General features: G+C 38.0%; 1 protein-coding gene across 1 annotated transcript in view; it reads right to left on the bottom strand.

The window, feature by feature from the left end:
• POLR2B (RNA polymerase II subunit B) overlaps positions 1-22,919 on the bottom strand; it is a 46,637-nt gene that overhangs the window by 5,322 nt on the left and 18,396 nt on the right. Inside the window, exons 8-19 of the mRNA XM_032400442.1 lie at positions 21,067-21,231; positions 19,773-19,969; positions 19,499-19,618; positions 18,127-18,313; positions 17,312-17,455; positions 16,930-17,069; positions 16,480-16,591; positions 11,897-12,051; positions 10,842-11,040; positions 10,356-10,524; positions 2,650-2,746; positions 1,325-1,419 (exon numbers count right to left, since the gene is read on the bottom strand). Of these exons, the coding sequence (XP_032256333.1) occupies positions 1,325-1,419; positions 2,650-2,746; positions 10,356-10,524; positions 10,842-11,040; positions 11,897-12,051; positions 16,480-16,591; positions 16,930-17,069; positions 17,312-17,455; positions 18,127-18,313; positions 19,499-19,618; positions 19,773-19,969; positions 21,067-21,231 (1,780 nt within the window). The remainder of the gene's footprint in view (positions 1-1,324; positions 1,420-2,649; positions 2,747-10,355; positions 10,525-10,841; positions 11,041-11,896; positions 12,052-16,479; positions 16,592-16,929; positions 17,070-17,311; positions 17,456-18,126; positions 18,314-19,498; positions 19,619-19,772; positions 19,970-21,066; positions 21,232-22,919) is intronic.

The following is a 22,919-nucleotide window of genomic DNA, read 5'->3' as shown; positions in this document are numbered from 1 at the left end:
CAATGCTCTTATTCCAAATACTACAAACTATTATGAAATTCTAAAAAACCACTGGACTGAGCACTGGAAAATCAGATTATCTATATGCTGGGTGATTTTGGATAAGGGTGTTGCCATCTTCTGATCTCTTTTTTACATGAAAAAGAATATGCCCAGGGCGCCTGGGTGGCTCAGTTTTTAAGCGTCTGCCTTCAGCTCAGGTCATGATCCCAGGGTCCTGGGATCGAGCCCCGCATCGGGCTCCCTGCTCCAAGGGAAGCCTGCTTCCCCCTCCCACTCCCCTGCTTGTGTTCCCTCTCTCACTGTATCTCTGTCAAATAAATAAATAAAATCTTTAAAAAAAAAGAATATGCCCTCGGAGGGCCTAGGTGGCACAGTTGGTTAAGTATCTGACTCTTGGTTTCAGCTCAGTTCTGATCTCAGGGTCATGAGATCAAGCCGTGAGTCCTGCTCTGTGGGGAGTCGGCTTGGGTTTCTCTCTCCCTTTTCTTCTGCCCCTCCCCCCTGTGCTCATGCTCTCTCTTACTGAAATAAATAAATAAATCTTTAAAAAAGAAAAGAAAAAGAATATATATCCTTCCTGGTTGAGAGCTACGCATATCCTCACAGAGAAATTTTGAATTTCCTCCACGCATATCCTCACACAGAAATTTTGAATTTCATCTTATGTAATCTTAACTCCACTGGACATCAATTCACTACTACACAGAACCACCCACAGGAAACGGAGTAATAGAAAGATGACTTAAAAAACAAAACATATTTTACTTCACACAATACCATTAGAAGTCAAAACTAGCAGATACACATATTTCCCTGGGACATCCCATCCATCCCACTGCATACACAGTTTTTAAGTGTCTGTGAAAATTGTAACTAGATAATAAGTTTGAGTTTTCTAGAAGAAACAAAAAGTGCTAGGTATCACCTCATTTATCTGTTAAATGTATACAAATATTGTGGCTAGACAAATATTATGGTCACACTACAGTGTGGAGAGGGGGGAAGTTCCCATGCAAACACATAAATGGAGGGAGAGTTCAGAGTACAAGTAAGAAGGGCTGTAGTGTACCCCATGAAATTACATGACCTCTCTGATCTCCTAAATACCCTCTTCAATGCAGGATCTACCAAGATGGAAGGACCGTAACAAGCCAACTCCTATGTGCAAAGACTTTTGGCAAACACACATTTTCTTATATATGAGCTCTAAGAATAACATGAAATCATACTCCCATGTGACAGGGGGCAGGGGAAGGTATTAATTAGGACAACCATGAATGTTGACTTTAAATTCCATAATTTAAATGTCAGTATCACTTACCCTGGCATGTTTCACGAGTTGGCTTCTCAAAAACTTCTTCTTGATCAAATCCTTTTTTAGATTCCTGTTCTTTATATGATCGATAGAAGACAGACCTAAAAACACATGGTTATAAAGGTAACTTCTATTTTCCTCTTTATAAAAGAGCTTAGAACATACCGATAATTTTCACTTAATTGATACTTGGGAGACAATTTAAACCATTAATCTAGGACAAGAGTTTACTACATTGAAAGTTAAGTCTTAAATGCTGTTACATGGGCCACACATGTAGCATTTGACCTGTAATCTTAACAGCTGGATTATATGTGAGAACAGGAAGAACCTGAGGTCATTAACTGCAACCTCCTACCTAAAATAAGGATCCCTTCCATAATAACCCTCAGAGATGGTCACTCAGGATCTGCTCCAATATTTCTAGTGAGAAATTTATGATACTAAGCTATCATGCCCACCCTCTGGTCCTAGTGCTATCCTCTGACACTATACAGAAAGAAATCCATCTTCTAAATTTCCAGTTTTTAACCAATCTTCATATGCTATGTATTTGAGATTGTCAATAAAATAATTGAAGGATAATTTTAAAAAGATTGAAAAAAACCAATAGTTATTGGGCGCCTGGGTGGCTCAGTTGGTTAAGCGACTGCCTTCGGCTCAGGTCATGATCCTGGAGTCCTTGGATCGAGTCCCGCATCGGGCTCCCTGCTCAGCAAGGAGCCTGCTTCTCCCTCTGACCCTATCCCCTCTCATGTGCTCTCTCTCTCTCATTCTCTCTGTCTCAAATAAATAAATAAAATCTTTAAAAAAAAAAAAAAAAAACCAATAGTTATTTATGGGTCCTAAGATTAATAGGCTTATTTTTATTTCTTTAGACATTTCTGTATTATATGAATGCAAACACATATTTGCTTACCAAAAAAGTGGGGGGTAAGGACCTCAAAATATTAGCATCTGAAAATCCTGAGACACAAGAAATAGTGTCTTCAGTCATTCATGACATCAACCAGGCCTCCTGTTTTCTGGAGTAAGGCACTGATTTCACCACACTAAACTCTATACAGATATCTATAGAACAGTATGTGCTTGCCAGATATCCACAAAGCTTCATGAATGGAGGCAAAAGAGTAAATACCTTAACAGAAAATTTTCTCTGTTGTCGGATCAAAATTTCCTCCAACCTGACCTTCAAAACCACCAAAAAGTTTGGATACATACAAGCCAAACCTATTTTTAAAGAACTTTTTTCTTTTTTAAGAACTTTTTTTTATTAAAGTATCAATGTTTGCACCGTATCTGTGTTTTGACAACTACCGTCAACAGCTGACCTGAAAAAGCCTCTGTCTACAGCTGAACGATTCATGATAACAGAGTCTTCTTGGTTATATCCCGTGTACGATGCAATGGCCACAATGGAGTTGATACCTGTAAGTGCACATAAGAGCATACATTATAAGCCTCATCTGGGAAACAAAGAAAAGATTGTTCCTTTCTTTTATTTATTTATTTCTGAAAAGTTAAAAATTCCTTAAGTTTTTTATTCCTGGTACCACTACCACAATTTACAGGGCAATATACCTGATATAATGAAAAGAAGAAGAAAAAGGCAAAGCTACAAGAGATAAAAGACCTCAGGAATGTACATCTAGGGGCACCTGGCTGGCTCAGTCAGTAGAGCAAGCGAATTGATTTCAGGGTCATGAGTTCGAGCCCCACGTTGGGTGTAGAGATTACTTAAAATCTTAAAAAAAAAAACAAAAGAGGAATGTACATCTAATTGACACTAGATTGCATTAAGCAATAGCTGCACGTTTTGCAAACTGTGGCTATGATGGTCCTGAACAAGAAAGGTTTCCTATTTAAGCTGCAGTAACTTTTCTGACAGTGGATCATCATTCCTTCTGTGGCAGATTTTTACAATTCCTTTAATGCATTTGGGACAACTATCTCAAAGTAACCTGCAGCTTTCCTGACAACTCGCTCTCTCTCCTGCTAAGAACTGTAGCCCTTTTCTTCTGAGTTCTTTTAGAACCTTCTGCTACCATATCCACCACTTCCACCACCAGATCCATAACCACTACCATAGGGGCTACCCAAGCTTCTTCCACCAAAACTGCCCCCCTTCACGGGTCCATATTTGACTGCTGTTGTCCACTATAAATTCCAAAATCACTGTAGTTCCCACCACCACCATAGTTACCTCCTCCAAAATATCCCCCTTCACTGTAACCACCATTTCCTCCACCAACGCCACCATAACCACCTCCTTTGGTGTCCATATCCTGGGCCCACTGCCACCACAGCCTCCTCTACTGCTATAACCAGGACCACCACCACCGTCGCCACCATCCTCTATAACTACCTCTGCTGCCACCACCACAGCTTCCTTTTCCACCGAAGTTTCCTCCATCACCCGTGAAGTAGCCACATCCACCTCTATGACCTCTTTGTGATCCAGCAGACTGCATTTCTTGTTTAGAAAGGGCCTTTTTCACTTCACAATTATGCATGTTAATAGTGTGGTATTTCCGAACTACAATTTTGTCATCAACTGTTATCATGATCATCAAAAGTTACAAAACCAGGGGTGCCTAGGTGGCTCAGTCGTTAAGCGTCTGCCTTCTGCTCAGGTCATGATCCCAGAGTCCTGGGATCGAGCCCCGCATCAGGCTCCCTACTCAGCGGGAAGCCTGCTTCTCCCTCTCCCACTCCCCCTGCTTGTGTTCCCTCTCTCACTATGTCTCTCTCTGTCAAATAAATAAGTAAAATCTTTAAAAAACAAAAAAGTTTCCTGAGATTAAGAATTCCTCATATCAGTGAGGTCATATGATACATGTCTTTCTCTGATTGACATATTTTGCTCAGCATAACACCCTCCAGTTCCAACCACATCGTTGCAAATGGCAAGATCTCATTCCTTTTGATGGCTGCATAATATTCCATTGTATATATATACCACATCTTCTTTATCCATTCATCTGTCGATGGACAGTGGTAGGGGGTGGGAGGGATGGGGTGGCTGGGTGATACACACTGAGGAGTGTATGTGCTATAGTGAGCACTGTGAATTATGCAAGACTGTTGAATCACAGATCTGCACCTCTGAAACAAATAATACAATGTATGTTAAAAAAAAGAAGAAGAAGAAGAAGAAGAAGATAGCAGGAGGGGGGAAATCGGAGGGGGAGACGAACCATGAGAGACTATGGACTCTGAGAAACAAACTGAGGGTTCTAGAGGGGAGGGGGGTGGGGAGATGGGTTAGCCTGGTGATGGGTATTAAAGAGGGCACGCTCTGCATGGAGCACTGGGTGTTATGCACAAACAATGAATCATGGAACACTACATCAAAAACTAATGATGTAATGTATGGTGATTAACATAACAATAAAATTAAAAATAAATAAATAAACATGGAGAAAAAATAAATAAAAAACAAAAAGTTACAAAAGCAAATCCTCTCCTTTTTCATCTCTTCCTGTCTTCCATAACTTCTATGGTTTCAATCTTGCCATACTTTTTTTTTTTTTTTTAAATATTTAAGTAGTATCTATACCCAACAGAGGACTCAAACTCACAACCCTGGGATCAAGAGTTGCACGCTCCTCCAACTGAGCCACCCAGGTGCCCCCAGAGTTTTGTATTTAACTTGAATTCATTTCTAACACTTTAAAAAGTAAATCTACACAAAAGCTTAGAATTCAAACTTTTCTTACAAAATCCGATCTGGCATCACTGGGCCCACTTATACACATCACAACCACAGCTGAAGCTGAACAGAGCTAACCCCAATGGAAAGGCAAACCTCTCTTTAACTCACCAATCCTGCCTAACCGTGTAGGAGTTTGTGGCTGCAAGCCCTTTTAAAAAATAACACTAAATACTTTGTGCTAAATATAACCTTGACTGCTCTCTACAAAAGAAGAATCATACTAACAAGAGGGCATTTGTTCTTCTGAGCACCTTGCTGGGTTTGTATATTTAAATTTGAAGCTAAAATGCTCTGCTTGGGGAGGAAAAGGAGTGTGAAATTCTCCAAGGAAAGGGCAATGTCAGGGAAGTGGACACTGGATAAAACCCTAGTAGCAGGCAAGGCCTTCAGAGAATCAGAAAAGTCAAATACATAGTCACTCCTCAGGTGTGCAATGAAAGCTCCTCCTGAAATCTAAATGATTTCCTCTATGAAATCTTTAGTAGCATCCACATTGGTCACCATGCTTTTGTGTGGATTCTTTGGGATAACTAGAAGAATTTTAAGTTTCACAAATGATCAAGCAGCATAATGCAAGGAAAATACATAAAGATGCAGGTTCCTAAAGGCAGGGGAGGCTCTGAAAAGTGAAGAATTTGCAGAAATCTCAGGGTCTTGGGAGATGTGATACGATCCTACTACTAAGGAAGCCAGTAGTAGGGCATATATCACATCTGTGATACATTAAACAGGCAAGACTTCCCCAGCACGTCCTCACATTTTGGTGGAGCACCACCTATGCCCCGCACCTTTTTCCAGGTGATGCAGCCTATAGGTGCTCAACTGTCTTGGCCTTGTGAGGCTTTCCTGTCTCTTCCGTGACAATTCCTGGATCACCCACATATGCTACATCAACTAGAGCCCAGGAGACAGCCGCTTCCTTCCCAGAACCTTTATCCAAGGTATCTGGGCAAGACTAAGAGATCAGCTAAATTTAGCTAAAAACAGTTAACTTCTTAATTATGCTTCTTATAGTTTTTTCTTAAAAGCCCCAAATCAAGATGCAATGTAATAGAAAAGGCACAAGAGAGACAGATGGGAGGAAAAGGTCTACATTTGGTCAAAAAGGAAAAACATAGGCCAGAGTCTAAATTCTGGACTTATATTTCTTAAGTTGTGTAACTTTGGGCAAATAACTTAACCTTTCGAATCCTGTCTCCACAATTGTAAAACAGAGATGATACCACCAACTGGTATTTCTAATCAGTTAACATTTATTCCTCCCTTATTAACTACCAGGCACTAAGCCATGAGTTTTAAGCGGATTTAACCATTTAATCATCACAAAAGCTTTATGAGGTAGATACTACTATTATTTTCATTTTGCAGGTGAAAAAATACCAAAATGCTTTTATGATGCTTAGAAATAACATGTGTAAAGCACCTGGATGGTGTTTCACACAAACTCAATGCTCAATAAATATTAGTAACTTCGATAAAAATATCTGTGAGCTAAGGGGCTCTTGGGTGGCTCAGTCGGTTGAGCAGCTGACTCTTGATTTCAGCTCAGGTCAAGATGTCAGGGTCCTGGGATCGAGCCCCAAGTCTGGCTCCGCACTCAGCAAGGAGTCTGCTTCAGGATTCTCTCTCCCTCTGCCCCCCTTCACTCACTCTCTAAAATAAATAAATCTTAAAAAAAAGAAAATATCTGTGAGCTAAGGGACTATAAAAATGTGAAATCTAGGATTACAACCCACCTGTTAAGACAGGTTCACACCCTTCCTGCCACTTTGTTCTCACCCACTTCAAACCTCAGCTCAGCACCGAGGAGGCTCTAAATCTCTAGACATACTTTAAGTCAAGATGAGATTCTGTCACAAGGATTTTTGCTCCCAGATGATGTCAACCAAGGTAACAGTACACTACAGAAACAGGAATGATACTCATCAAAAAGACATTCCTTAAGATAACTTGATTAGCCCCAACCCCTCGGTCAGGGCTCAGAATTTGGCCAATGTAGCTGGCATATAAGACAAGGCCAGGGCCAATAATTCAGCCAGGAGGTCAGGAAATTGGTTACATCAACAGAGTGAGCAAATAAGTAAAGAAACTGAGGCCAGTGGGAACCAGATTTCTCCTTATCAGAAAACGGAGTTCTAAAATAAACACTCCGGTGTTGGACTGAGATAGGAGATACTAGTGTGAATTAATGTTTCTTTGAAATGTAGTCATAAAAATAGACAAAGTGGCGGGGGGGGGGCAGTATGTGCATACATGGTTTTCCTAGGTTATCAGCTGAGAGGGCCTAGAAATGATGATATTCTAATAGCAAGAAGCACACTTAGCACCCACACTTTGGTTTCCAAATACTATCCTCACTGAAAGGAGAAATGGCTGAGTCCAGGTTTAAGGAAAGCACAAAATACAAGTATGTAAAGAAGGATGAAGGACCTATCAGGAGTCATCTTGAAGCTGTTCCCACTGGAAAATCTGGGAAAATTTTAGCATCAAAATGGAAGGAATGATGGAATTAGAAAATTCATCATTTGGCAACAATCATCATGCTAAACTAGTGACTGACAAGGAACAGAATATTTATATCGTCTCAAAGTATCTCTTCACAAAAGATTTATTTACTGTGACTTATTTACTATGACTTACAAAATACTTATAATTAACAAAAAATGGAAAAATCTGACAGACACCATCTTAATCACATGATAAAAGTTAAAAGTCACTATTAATGGGACATATAGACAGCATGTGCTTCCTGATATGATGCAATGATAAAACAGCACACTTCTTTGCTAGTCCTGCCAAAAATTCATAACCTGAATACAATCATGGGGAAACAGTCAAAGCCAAACTGAGAGACAATGTACAAAGTATAATTTGCCTAAATGCTTCAAAAACATCAAGGTCATAAGAGACAAGGAAAAATTAAAGAACTGTTCCAACCTGAGGAGACTAAAGAGACATGCAACTAAATGCAATGCACAATCCTGGATTAGATCCTAGACCCATAAAGGACATTATCAGGACAACTGGCAAAATTTGAACTAAGGATTGCTCACTAGATGGATATCAATGTTAACCTCCTGATTCTGACTGTGGTACTGTGGAGAATGTCCTTGTTTTTAGGGAACATTCACTGCAGAATTAAAAAGTGATGTGGCTTCACGTCTACAACTTACTCTCCAATGGTTCAGGAAGAGAAAGGGAAAGAATAAGGCAAATGTGGTAAAATGTGAAATAGGAAATCTGGATGAAGAGTATACAGAAATTCTTTGTACTAATCTCACAATTTTTCTATCAGTTTGAAATTATCTCAAAATACAGTTTTTAGAATAGATAATGTGATTAAGGCATGAAGCCATAACAGAACTGAAAAGCATGTGTAGTCCCTACCAGCCATGACTGCACGCACTTCTTCCAGTATCAGAAGAACATTTTATTTCAAATCTAATCCTTTACCTGTATTTCTTTTTTTCCTCTAGCCATAAAGAAACTATTAGCTAAATGTTGAAGAAAACACAACAGTGCGAGCATCCTCCAAAGACAGGAGCATATTGTAGGCAACCTAACAGACTGTGTTTTCCTAGACAAGAGTAACCCCTTGTGGAGGACTATGAAAATAAATCATTCTAACCTATGAGAATTTGCCATCAAAATGTTAGATTCCCTAGTACAGTTAATAATTTAAGGCTACTATTTACAAAGCAAATTCTACTAAATAAATAACATTACGCACAGTTAAAGCCAAAATCCTATTAATAATAAGGTAAGAAAACAGTTATGCCAAAGAACTATGCTGCCTCCTTTAACATTCAACGCTTCCCTACCCTTTAGATTTCTCTGCACCATTTTACCTGTTGTCCAGTCTCCTTAAGAATCTCCTCCTGCAAATTCCTGGTTCTCCTAATCAGTTATATCTCAAATCTCTTCTCGTTTCTTTTCCTGGTGCCTAAAGTTCTGTTTCTGCGTTTATTCTCACTTTGAATTTCCCGCAACAATTTCATGGTATTCCAAACTTATCACTAATATAACAATAACTTCGCAGCTCTAGATTTGACCTTCTTCCAAACCACATTTACAACTATTAGAAAATCTTTTCTGGGGGCACCTGGGTGGCTCAGTCAGTTAAGCATCTGCCTTCAGCTCAGGTCATGATCCCAGGGTGCTGGGATCAAGCCCTGCATGGGGCTCCCTGCTCAGCGGGGAGTCTGCTTCTCCCTCTCCCTCTGCTCCTCTCCCTGCTCATTCTCTCTCTCAGATAAAAAAAAATCTTTAAAAAAAAAAAAAAAAAATCTTTTCTGGGGCACCTGGGTGACTCAGTTGGTTAAGCGTCTGCCTTCAGCTCAGGTCATGATTTCAGGTCCTGGAATCCAGCCCCGCCCCTGCTCAGGGGGGAGTGTGCTGCTTCTTCTCCCTCTGCTTCTGCCCCTCCCTCCTGCTCATGTGCGCACACTCTGACTCTCTCACAAATAAATAAATAAATAATCTTAAAAAAAATTTTTCTTAGGGCAGCAATTCAAAATCAACATGCTGAAAACTGAATTTATTATCTTACCTCTAAAACCTCTTCCTTCTAATGTGCTCCTAATCTTATTAAGAGTATCACTCTCTTCCTGATCACCCAAGCCATGAATGCCAACAATATTTCCAATTCCTATCTTCCCTCCCTTCATCACTCCACATCCAATTAATCAAGTCCCATCAAGGGTATTCCAACAGGCACTCATCCTCTACTCTTCATTTCTTAAGGACCTTACCAATTCTTATTTAGACCACAGCAAAAACCTCTAAATTATCCCCTTCCAATACCATACCTGACTGTAATCTGCATCAACTGCCAGAATGATATTCCTAAAATAAATTTCTATTTGTATTACTTCCTTGCTCCAAAAGGCTGGATGAGTCTTCATTCTCAAAATTCAACCTGCTCTCTCCACACTATGAGAGACTCGTGCACTTACACTCCAGTCATACTAAAGTGCCATGACTACTGCTATTCCCCTATCTCATACATTCACGCATCTAAGCCCTTCCTCAACGCATCTCTCAAATTCAAACGCCCTTTCATCAACTTTATGCTAGTCTACAACGCCACCTCCCCTGTGAAACTGGCTCTAGATTTCCAATAGGAATCAATCATTTCCTGTACTTCATCGTTAACACTTTCCACGTATCTATCTCTTTATTGTGTTGTTTCCCACATTATAAATTCTGAGAGAATAGATGCTGTGTCATATGTATTTTATTAACCCTCCCAAGCACCCAGAAAAGTGCCTTAAGCACTTTTAAGACAGGATCTTAATAACTGAAGAGCAAAACTGAACATACCTGCTGGCAGCTCTCTAAATCGTAGATATTCCATAGACCGTGTAGTCACAAGTGGTTTTTGAGGATAATACAGAACATGGGCCAATGTATCCATACGAACATGGAAGTTGGTGATATAAACTCCCATAGCCTGCTTACCCATAGCAGACTGATATGTGTTTCTAGGGGACTAAAGTAGAAATGAAAAGCAGAATCAATGAAAATTTAATTATTTCTAAAGGAACAAACTTCAGGGTACTACGTAAATCGGGAATATGGTTGGAAAAGGTTATGCTTTTTTTCTGAAAGGTAAGTGATAACCATTTGGAATAATCAACTCTGGCTCCTAACAGTGAAACAAAAAGTAAGTATATTTAATGCAGATTTCATAGGAGTTCATAGTCCTTTCATCAGCATGCTTTTCTTTAGGAAAAACTACAGATCAATCTAGTTTTTATCTACTTCCCCCAATTCCTCACAAACAAGAAGTTAAAAACTGCTACCAACCTGGTTATGATCAGGAAAGGGAATAATAGATGCACAGACACCAAGAATCATTGACGGATGAATCTCGCAGTGTGTATATGTGGAACAATAAGCTACTTCTTTCTCCTGTAAATCATCTGGAGTCATTGCGAGCATCACTGTTTCTTCTTCCAGAGTATCAATGTATTCTACTACCCCACTGGCCACAAGATCCTGCCAACTAAAAGAGAAGAATTCACTTTTATTTCCTTATTTACTGAAGTATTTTAACTAAGCTTACTACTTAACAAAGAGTATTCCCATATCTACATGTACAGATACAGAAAGAGTTCCAAAATAGGTATATTATTATTAATAGTGGAAAAAAAAAAAAGCAAATTACTAAACAATACACATGAAGTGTGGTCCTATAAATATTACTATCAGTTTGTCTTGCTTTGTCCTAGAGGGAACTATTTGGGGGTGCCTGGCTGGCTCTGTCAGTGGACCATACGACTCTTATCTTGGGATTTTGAGTTCAAGCTCCACACTAGTGTAGAGATTAATTAAAATCTTTTTAAATAAATAAATAAAGGGAATTATTTGTGAATATATAGGTATGGGTTACTTACTTTTTAAGAGGAAAATATGAATTGGGGGCTTTTATATATTTTTCATTATATATGTTGTTTGAAATTTTTTAACAATAAAACATATACATTCAACTATTAAAAATAAGTTTTAAAGCAGGTTCATCTTTTTATTAAGTTTTTTACTTACTATTATATTATCCATGTTACATATACATAATTTATATTATACGTTATTTCTTATTATTAGACTTTAACAGGTCACAAAGACTTTTATTCTTAAACAAAACCCTACAAGTCCCTTACTTGATGACAAAAATCAAGAAAAACAAATGTGACTGCTAATAGTTTCTTTTTGGGGGCAATAAGAATGTTCTGGAATTAGGTAGTGGTGACAGATGCACAATCTTATGAATATACTAAACCACTGAACTGTAATATTTTAAAATAGTTAATTTTATGGCGTGTGAATTATATCTCATTTTTTTTCTCACTGCATGTTCTTACCTGTAATTGTTATATTCTCTCTCTTTCAATTGATCAATATGTCTCTTCTTCAAAAGTAGCTTTTGTTTTTCTACAATCAGAAGTGGCCTACAAATACGGCCTGCATCTGTATAGATCCGAATCTCCCTCTCTCGAATATCTCTAATCATAGAAACCTATAAGTAAAAAGACAAAACAGTCAGTCTCATGAATTTATTTTCTCTGTATCATTACGACTTAGCTAAAAATACAATAAAATTCCTAATAAATTTCTAGAGCAAACAATTATCAAATAAAATGGACAAATCTTTCTTAGTTTATCATTGTTCAATATACTAAAAACCTAGGTATAATTTAAAATTTTTAAAGAACAAATATTTAACCCTGATAATTATAAAGCTGAATAATATCTGGCAATGTCATGCAAGATAAAGTAAAATGAAGAAAATATATTTTTGGCATCACAAACACTAGCATATAACACCTTATTTTGCCTCTTTGATAATAACATAGACTTCACTTTGCAACCTTTCAGTAACCAACCCTATATCACTTTGCACTGATCATACTTTCTCAGTAATAAGCCCAACTTCTGACACTTACCTATCCAACAAATGGATTACAGTCTATCTGTCCAACACAGCAGTCACTAGCTACATGTCACTATTAACACTTGAAATGTGGCCATTCATTCTGAACTGAGATAGGCTGCAGTGTACAACATGTACAAACTACAAAGTGGATTTCAAAGGCAATACCACATAAACAAAGCAGAAACAGACCCATAAAGACAGAGAACAAATTGGTGGTTGCCAGAGGTGAAGGAGCTGGGGGGATGGGCAGGAAAGGGTAAAGGGAAGTAAGAGGTACAGGCTTCCAGTTATGGAATGATTAAGTCACAGGGATAAATGGTACAGTGCAGGGAATATAGTCAATGGCATTATAATAGCGTGTATGGTGACAGATGGTAGCTACATTTGTGGTGAGCACAGCATAATGTATAGAGTTGTCATATCACTGTTGTACACCTGAAACTAATGTAATACTGAATGTTAACTATAATAATAAAAAAAAAAGTACCACACAAAAATAAAGAATGTAAAATTTCTCATAAATAATCCTTCATACTGAGTAGATGTTGAAATTGTAATATTTTGGATATATCAGGTCAAGTAAGATATATCATTAAAATTACTTTCATGGGGGCGCCTGGGTAGCTCACTCAGTTGGTTAAGCGACTGCCTTCGGCTCAGGTCATGATCCTGGAGTCCCAGGATCGAGTCCCGCATCGGGCTCCTTGCTCAGCAGGGAGTCTGCTTCTCCCTCTGACCCTCCTCCCTCTCATGCTATCATTCTCTCTCTCTCTCAATAAATAAATAAAAATCTTAAAAATAAATAAATAAATAAATAAAATTACTTTCATGTTTCTAATTTTTTTAACAAGGCTACTAGAAAAATTTAAATTACATATGTATCTCATGTGATATTTCTACTGAGCAGAACTAGAAAATATATTCCCAGAAAATATAAAAATATATTTTGGGCAGGGGCACCTGGCTGGCTCAGTCAGAAGAGCATGCAGCTCTTGATCTCGGGGTCATGAGTTCAAGCCCCATGTGGGGTGTACAGCTTTAAAAAAAAAAAAAAATGGGAAATTTACAATAAAAAACAGAATAATTACTAAAAGCGCTGTAGAATTTGAAGTACCTATTTACAAAGAAATAAGTCAAAAAGGAAATAAGAATTTCCAACGGATTATCTAGATCTAATATATAATCCTGGAAGTCAACTAGAGAAATGAATTGACAATGAGTTAGGAAATGGAAAAACAGATTGGTATTTCTCCAACAAAAGTACTTTAAGAGAGTAAAATCACACCTTGATACTTTTATTAAAGACTGGGTTTATTTAAGAAAGGAAAAGATTTAGATTACTGGGTTTAAAAATAAGAGTAAATCATAAAAGCTTCATCAGAAACATCAAGGTCTCCAAAATTAGTAAGTCGAAAGCCATTATATAGAAAATGTTCTATACCTTTAGCTCACTTCCTGTCCTTAAAAAACAATCTGAGGAGAAACACTATGTCTTTGAGCAGAAACACCATCAGTGGTACTATCCATTCCTAGAAAAGACGTTGCTTTCAAATGCATTGCCTTGAATCCTTAGAGAATTCCTAATAAAATAGTTTCGTTGTCTTAACAGGACAACATAAATTGTGAGCTGTGTCTCCTCAAAGCCCCAAAGGAAACAGGTATACTTTAGCAGGTCCAGAGAGGACTACTGACAGAACAGCCTAACAGGTCCAACAGAAGGCTAAAGTCAGAAATGGGTAAAATGAGGACCTCTGGTAGTTCGAAAATATGAAGGAAAAGAAAAAGTGCCAGACTCCTTCAGGAAAATATACACAATTCTCCCACTTACTTAGAGGCTCCCAAAATCACTAACAGGATATTAAAGTGCCTAGTCCAAGGACACAGGGTCAGTTTCTATGTTTAATAAACAATGTCTACTATATGTCAGGTACCATGCTCACAGCTGAAAATACAAAGTCATATTAATACATGTTCCCTGCCCCTGGGGAGCTAATGGTGTGGTGAGTGAGGAAGGCAAGTAAGTCAATAGGTACTATCTGGGACAAGCATTCTGTCAAAAACATTTAAGTAAAATATACACTATATACAGTCATAGAGATCTAAATCAGGGAGTCAAAGGCCAACTCTACTCTCACTTGCCATATATTTTTGTAAATAAATTGTTTTATTGGTTTATACACTGCCTATGGCTGCTTTTCACTACAACAGCAGAGGTGAATACACAACAGAGAGTATATGGAAACAAAGCCTAATTTAGTATCTGGCCCTTTCCAGAAAATCTTTGCCAAGTTGTGATCTAATTAAACTGGCAGGAGGGGGGTTGTTCAGATAAGGTATCCTGAAAGAGATGAGAGTTAAGAGAAGTTTCACAGGGGTGCCTGGGTGGCTCAGTCGTTAAGGGTCTGCCTTCAACTCAGGTCATGATCCCAGGGTCCTGGGATCGAGCCCCACATCGGGCTCTCTGCTCAACGGGAAACCTGCTTCTCCCTCTCCCACTCCCCTTGCTGGTGTTCCCTCTCTCACTGTCTCTCTCTGTCAAATCAATAAAATCTTAAAAAAAAAAAGAGAGAAGTTTTGCAGAATAAGTGAGATTTACCTAAAAAAAAGGTAGTAAGAATCCTTTTCCCTATTGCTCATTTTTGAGGAGGAATGGGGCACAAGGAGCACAAACATTCCAGGTTAAGGGAATGGGACCATGGAAAGGTAGAGAGACCTAAAACAGCATGAAGAATTTAATTTTACCCTAGAAAACACAGAAAAGCTGAAGAAGGCTCTTATCAGAAAAACATGGTCTCAATCATAAAAAATACAGCCAATTTTGGTTCTTAGGCTTTCTCTTAGACCTGCCTGCTCTCAAGTGAAGCATGCTGTTGCTGCCTTCAAGCTGTGAACACTCCTGGTTCAAAACCCAGGGTCTGTCTGCTACAGGAAAGCCTGGAGCAACCAAACTCTTCCCTGCTCAGCTACGTAGAAGAGATCAGCTACGGGCTTAAGTGTGTTACCGTTTCTCTCCAAACACCCACTTTCACCTAGACACCTAGACACTTAGACAGAATCCACAGTAGAGATTTAAGGGAATCAAAAGACCAAGCCATATCCCTTAATACAGTACACTAAAAGCAAAAGTCCTATTTGGGGTAGTAATAAAGCTCATATAATATATATTAATGCTTTAAAAAAAAAACTATCCTAATCCCAAAGCACTTCAATATCCACCTAAATATAAAAATCTTTATAGAGGTTTATCACATTTTAAGAATGAATCTCTGGGTGCCTGGGTGGCTCAGTTAGTTGAGCGTCCAACTCTTGATTTCAGTTCAGGTCATGATCCCAGAGTCCTAGGACTGAGCCCCAAGACAGGCTCCCTGCTCAGCGGGGAGTCTGCTTCTCCTTCTCCCTCTACCCTTCCACCCCACTTGTGCGCTCTCTCAAATAAATAAAATCTTAAAAAAAAAAAAAAAGGAGGGGCGCCTGGGTGGTTCAGTTGTTAAGGGTCTGCCTTCAGCTCAGGTCATGATCCCAGGGTCCTGAGATCGAGCCCAGCATTGGGCTCCCTGCTCAGCAAGGAGCCTGCTTCTCCCTCTCCCACTCCCCCTGCTTGTGTTCCCTCTCTCGCTTTGTTTCTCTCTGTCAAATAAATTTTAAAAATCTTAAAACAAAAAAATCTCTAGATTCAGACAAAAGGAAAAATCAGAGATCATTATTCTCTTTTCAAAAGCATTATTGTCGGCTTTACAAGAAGATCCTCAAAAGAATTCCTTTTACTTTAAAATATAATTTGAGTTCTAAAATATAATTTAAATTACATGTCAAATTTTTAGAAGCATATACCTAAAGCATTAAAGCAAGCAATACCTTATAATTAAATTTAGCTCAAAACATAACCTAGACTTTTGACAATGCATTCTACAAGGAAAAGCAGTTAAAGATGCCAATGCAAAGAAAACTGTCACTAGTCTTATGCCTTTTTTAGCAATCCCATAGGATCATGCACTCTTAATTAAGACTCACTTCAGACACAATGATGTCCATCTGACGCCGCAGTTTCCTTAGGGTGTTCATAAGTTGTTCAGGATCTTTATGTATTCCAACCCAGCAGCCATTAACAAAAATCTTGGTTGCACTAAAATGTGAAACCAAAAGCATTTTGCAGTTAGTAACTCTATATTAAGCAACAACCAAAGATTAACAATAGTTTCAAAAAAGAAATCACATTTGGGCGCCTGGCTGGCTCAGTCGGTTAAGCATCTGCCTTCAGTTCAGGTCATGATCCCAGGGTCCTGGGATTGAGCCCTGCATCGGGCTCCCTGCCCTGCAGGGAGCCTACTTCTCCCTCTCCCTCTACTGCTCCCCCTGCTTGTGCTCTCTCACTCTGTTAAATAAATAAAATCTTAAAAAAGAAAAAAAAAAAGGAAAGGAAAGGAAGAAAGGAAGAAAGAAAGAAATCACATCTATACACACTCAGCAATAGCTGCAGGAGAAATTTCTTCTAAATTTTCCATACTCCACTCTTCTAAAAATTCCAGAATGGGAGAAGGTTGAGATCCAACCGAAATATAAGCCATCAGGGCTAAATTCTTCACAAGTCCTACAGCATGGCCCTACGAATAAACAAATAAATAAATCACACTGATTTAACATGCCTATCAAAATTCTTTTCCATAAACATTTTTCCTTCAATTTGATTTCAGGATTTACTCTCACTTTCTGAAAACAAAATCATAAACAAACATTAGTTCCAAAACCACATAGCATAATTAAATACTTACTCCTACAAGTAATTACATACCCTACAGAATTATTGGTAGACTTTTTGTCCTGAATGTAAATTCTAATGTATTACCTCTGGAGTCTCAGCAGGACACACCATTCCCCACAATGTATTATGCAACTGTCTTGGTTTTGCTAGCTTGCCATCTCTACCAATAGGTGAATTTAAACGACGTAGGTGAGAAAGAGTAGATGCAAAAGTCAGGCGGTTTAACACCTAGAAAACAATAGCAAATCTTTAAGTTTGGGCATTTCTGTTACTCATATTATCACATTTTTGGCAAATACTAGAATGAGGCAAAGTCACATTTTTACCTATAATCAACTGTCAAACTTTCCCTATCCCTCTTTTCTCCACCCTTTCCCTGAATAGTATCATTCACCCCATAACTTTAGTGCCCCTTACAGCAGGGATGGCAAATATGTGATGTACAGTTCTAACATGCCACATAAATACTTTGTTTACGATCACCTCCAATCACCAGGATGTTAGTTCCATAGGAGCTGACGCCCCAAACCCCCACACTGTTCACGGGTCAACATTGTACTGTACTTTTCATCAAAGGAAGGGAATACCCATTTATTCTCCGGTCAGCATCTAACATGGAGCTCTAGAAACATAAAAATTTCACTGACATGGGCCATCTTATCTCCCAAGCAGCTACACTACTTTATTAACTATCTTAGTGCAAACCAAAACCTTAATCTCTCTTAAGTAGTGCTAACAGCTAATTTAAGAAAAATTCCATTTTCGTAATTCAAAATCGCCCAGTGCTACTATACCTGAGAGAAAAAAAAAAGCAAAATAACTTATATTCAATGAATGAAAGGATCTACTAGTCGCACAACATTTTCCTATAAAACCTGCGGTCATAGTCAATGTCCTACCTGAGATACTCCAGCTCTGGCTTGATGAGCTTTCTTTTGGTCACCCCAGTTTCCCGTAGCTAAAGAATATTTTAGGCCATCAGATATAATCCTTGTTTTAATTGCCAATTCCAAGTTAAAATCCTTTCCTCGATCAATAAACTTCTGTGCATAGATCCGCACTTCTTTAAGCAAATTCTTAAACATACTGCCAAATAAAATTGGTATCGTTTTAAATATGTAAAGGTCAACAACATGCATTCTCAGTATGGACAATATGGCCCACAATGGGAAGGAAAGTAGTTGGAGGAAGGGAAGTATTAATACTCTTTTTATGTAAAAAGCACTGATGTACTTACAGTACATAAACATATATGAAGGGAGCAACTAGGGGAAAAAATGTCAAAAGAGACTCCTCAGTAGGGTGAAAACAAAAGGCTGAAAAACACTAATCTACAACACACTAAATAACAGAATATGTAGGGGTGGCTGGGTGGCTCAGTCAGTTAAGCGTCTGCCTTCAACTTAGGTCATGATCTCAGGGTCCTGGGATCAAGCCCCACATGGGGCTACCTGCTCAGTGGGGAATCTGCTTCTCCCTCTCCCTCTGCCCTTCCTCCCCCCAACCCCATGCTCGTGCACTCTCTCTCTACCTGCCCCAAATAAATGTTTTACCAAAAAAACAAAACAGTATGTAGAAACATTGCTATCTTTTTTTATTAAATTGTCTACATATTTTGTTTTTAAAAATAACTTTTCTGATTATAAAAGTGTTACTTGTTCATTATAGGAAATATGGAAAACAAAGACATATGAAAAAAATAAAACTCACATTACACCAATACTGCTAATATTTTGATAGATTTCCCTCCAGTTTTTGTGTTTTTATAAAACGCAAAAGCAGGGGGCCCCTGGGTGGCTCAGTCGTTAAGAGTCTGCCTTCGGCTCAGGTCATGATCCCAGGGTCCTGGAATTGAGCCCTGCATTGGGCTCCCTGCTCGGAGGGAAGCCTGCTTCTCCCTCTCCCACTCCCCCTGCCTGTGTTCCCTCTCTCGCTGTGTCTCTCTCTGTCAAATAAATAAATAAAAATCTTAAAAAAACAAAAACACAAAAGCAGAACTAAAAATTCCAGTATCAGCAGTACTTAGAAAATCAAGACAAATACCTTATAAAGCTACCAGAGGAATAAAGAAAATGTAATAAACTGTCCTCACAAACTTGAAATTCTCAAATATGAAGCAGAACAAAATCTGGACAAGTGGCAAAAAGAATGTAGCTAACTTCATATGTACCCAATATGGATACCAAGATAGTTTAGTACCTCCATTAGTGCAATGATCAATCTAAAGTGCAATCTCTCTACTTTTAACAATATCATTCTATCATTCCTTACCCTCTAAATAAGAATGCAAGCAGTGGCCCAGCAAGATCCAATCTTTTGTTCCCATAGTGATCCCTGTCATCTAATTCTCTTCGACCCAAGGCTGCTAGAAGCAACCTATGAACCATGTACCTTTAAAATAAAAAAAAGTGAAAAACAAAACATATGGCTTTTGGCTTTTAAAAAAACTCATATGTTAAAAACACATTTCTGACATTTTTAACTTTAAGAAAAACTGTATCTCAATGGTATCTTGGCAAAAATCTTAAAACAATATTTAACATACCCCAAGAAATAAGCTTTTTTGGTCTCACAAAAATCACTGACACCAACATGAGGGAGCATTTCTTTTTGTAAGACTTCTTTTGCATATTTAATTCTTTTCTCTTTAGTGACACCAGGCTTTGCCCCTCTTGAGCCAATGAAATTTAGTGCAACATTCTGTTCCTGGATGACAAAAGCTTCATCGAGAGAAGGTTTCACCTATCAGATAATTCAAATGAAAGTTACTTTCAAATTCACATTTTCACCCTAAAATAAGTCAACTGTAACTTTAATTTATACATGTTAAATATCCCTATGTACCTAACAGAAAATGCAAATATTTTTTTTTAAACCAAAGAACCACAAAATCTTAGAACTTGAATACACTTCAGGATCTAGAGATCTCTGACAAAATCCACTCATCAATACAGGCAATTATACTTCCTAAAAAAAAATACAAATAATTCTATTATAAAAAAAAAAAGTAGTGGTTTTTGGTTTTTACATTTTAATGAACAATTGCAAAACAAAAATTCCTTTGTTTTTAGAGGGAAATTCTACAAAGTAACTGGTCTATCCTCTCCAAAAACTTCAATGTTATGAAACACTGAGGAAAAAGGCAACAAAAGACTTAGAGTGTGAAAAGACATAAAAATGACATGCAATACACAATCCTGGAATGGATTCTGAACCAGGAAAAAAATGCCATTAAGGACATTATCAAGACAACTGGCAAAAACCTAAAGATCTATGGCTTAATAATTCTGAAGGTAAGTGAAAGGTTTTGATTTTGCTAACTGTATTCTGAATATGTAATGAATGTCTTGGTTCTCAGGAAATACACACTGAAGTATTTAGGAGTAAAAGGCACAATGCCTAAAACTTACTCTCAAATGGTCTAGAAAAAAATAATGTGTGTATACAGATAGAATGCTAAATCAAACGTAGCACAGGTAACAACTAGTGAATCTGGGTGAAGAGTATATAAGAGTTCTTTGTCAACTTTTCTGTAAGTTTGAAATTATCTCAAAATAAAAAAGAAGAAGGTTCAACTATTCATTTTCCTTTTTTACTAAATTGCACCAGACTGGTATGCTTTTATGATTTTCCTTACTAGTTTCTTCTTGCTACTGTCAGTGAACTCTGGCTGCCTCTAGTTTTTATGTCTATTTAGGCTTTCACTACACAGTAAATGGCATGGGATTTGTGACAGCTAAATTACTCTTCGGAGCATCTTTCTAGTATGTTTTAAGATTAGCAACAATAACTTTAAACCTCTTGTAAAACACTGCAAATACATTTTGCTTTCACATTACCATTTCCATCATCTCTGGGTCTTCAAAATCATAAATAATATGCTCTAAAATATCTCTGTCAGACACAAAACCTAATGCTCTGAACACAATAATGATGGGAACTTCCTGCTTGATATATGGTAGGGTTGCCACAATGCGTTGACCAATAGCACTCTTTTTTGCACCCTAATAAACATAAAATAAAACACCATTAGAATATCAGTACAAAGAGATCAGAGCCACATACAAACACCATGAGAATCATTTCATATACATGTTCATTATATGTATTTCAAGGGAAATATACCTCCATACTTTAAGGAACATCCTATGGCTGCTTTTCAAAACCACTGGAACAGGTTTACTAATTTTATGAACAGGCTGATCATTTAGGCATGAGAGAACTTCCATCCTCTACTATCTGCCTGCCAAGATTCTCTTAGAATTACCCAATACTGTATTTGGAATTGACATCTGGCTACAGAAGAATATGAACACTGATCCCACACCCTCTCCCCTGGCCAAAAAACCCCCACAAAACACACACACACACACACACACACAAAAACAGGCCACACAAACTCTCTGGAAGACAGACATGAGGGGTATATATATATATGGACAAATATGGGAAAAAAGCTAAGCAACAAATGAAAAACAAACTCAGAGCTGGTCTGTAAGATATCTCTCATTTGAATAATATTTCAAAATTAACAAACAGCCTCTTTCACACAAGTTTATTTTTTCCAATTTCTCGTTAATTGTACACACATACAGAAATAAGTTACTAACCTACACTTTCATACAAACAACTGGCTTCTCCATTTCAATTATACTTCTTTAATATTAAGCTCTATCTTCTCTTGGCCTCATAACCCTACGTTATCATGGTCCCTCTAATAACAATTTCTGTCATCTCTCTCCTCCTATTCAGGTCTCGGTCCTTAGACACCTTATTCCATCTTACAGGTTTTCAGTTAACCACTCTTCATAAATGATATCCAAACCTTCATCTTGCTCTTTTTCCTGTACCCTCTGCCCTCATTAACTCCAAATGCCATTTGGCTGTTTCTACTTAGAGGTCAATTATTCCATTCAGTCTATTATTTGTTTCATCATAGATCTTTTTCAGAATAAGCAAAACATAAGAAAATAATGCACACAACACGTACTCCCACAAAATCTTTTGTCTAAAAAATGAACTCACTACATTCTAAAAATCAATTCTTGGAAGTCTTCTATTTTATCCAGAACTTGAGGACAGAAGCCACAGAATCTTAATTGATTCATATATCAAACTTATCACTAAATCCAGATTTTTTTTTTTTAAGATTTGATTTTTAAATAATCTCTACACCCAACGTGGGACTCAAACCTACAACCCTGAGATCAAGAGTTGTATGCTTGGGTGCCTGGGTGGCTCAGTTGGTTAAGCGACTGCCTTCGGCTCAGGTCATGATCTTGGAGTCCTGGGATCAAGTCCCACATCGGGCTCCCTGCTCAGCCGGGAGTCTGCTTCTCCCTCTGACCCTCTTCCCTCTCGTGCTCTCTGTCTCTCATTCTCTCTTTCTCAAATAAATAAAATTTACAAAAAAAAAAAGGGATCAAAAGGGGTATGTGCACCCCGATGTTTATAGCAGCAATGTCCACAATAGCCAAACTGTGGAAAGAGCCAAGATGTCCATCAACAGATGAATGGATAAAGAAGAAGTGGTATATATATTCAATGGAATATTATGCAGCCATCAAAAGGAATGAGATCTTGCCATTTGCAATGACGTGGATGGAACTGGAGGGTGTTATGCTGAGCGAAATAAGTCAATCAGAGAAAGACATGTATCATATGACCTCACTGATATGAGGAATTCTTAATC

This window comes from Phoca vitulina, unplaced genomic scaffold (genome assembly GCF_004348235.1).
Source record: "Phoca vitulina isolate PV1807 unplaced genomic scaffold, GSC_HSeal_1.0 scaffold3, whole genome shotgun sequence".
In the NCBI taxonomy this organism is placed as follows: Eukaryota; Metazoa; Chordata; class Mammalia; order Carnivora; family Phocidae; genus Phoca; species Phoca vitulina.
The sequence above is the reverse complement of the archived record's forward strand: the minus strand, read 5'-3'. Positions and strand labels throughout refer to the sequence as shown.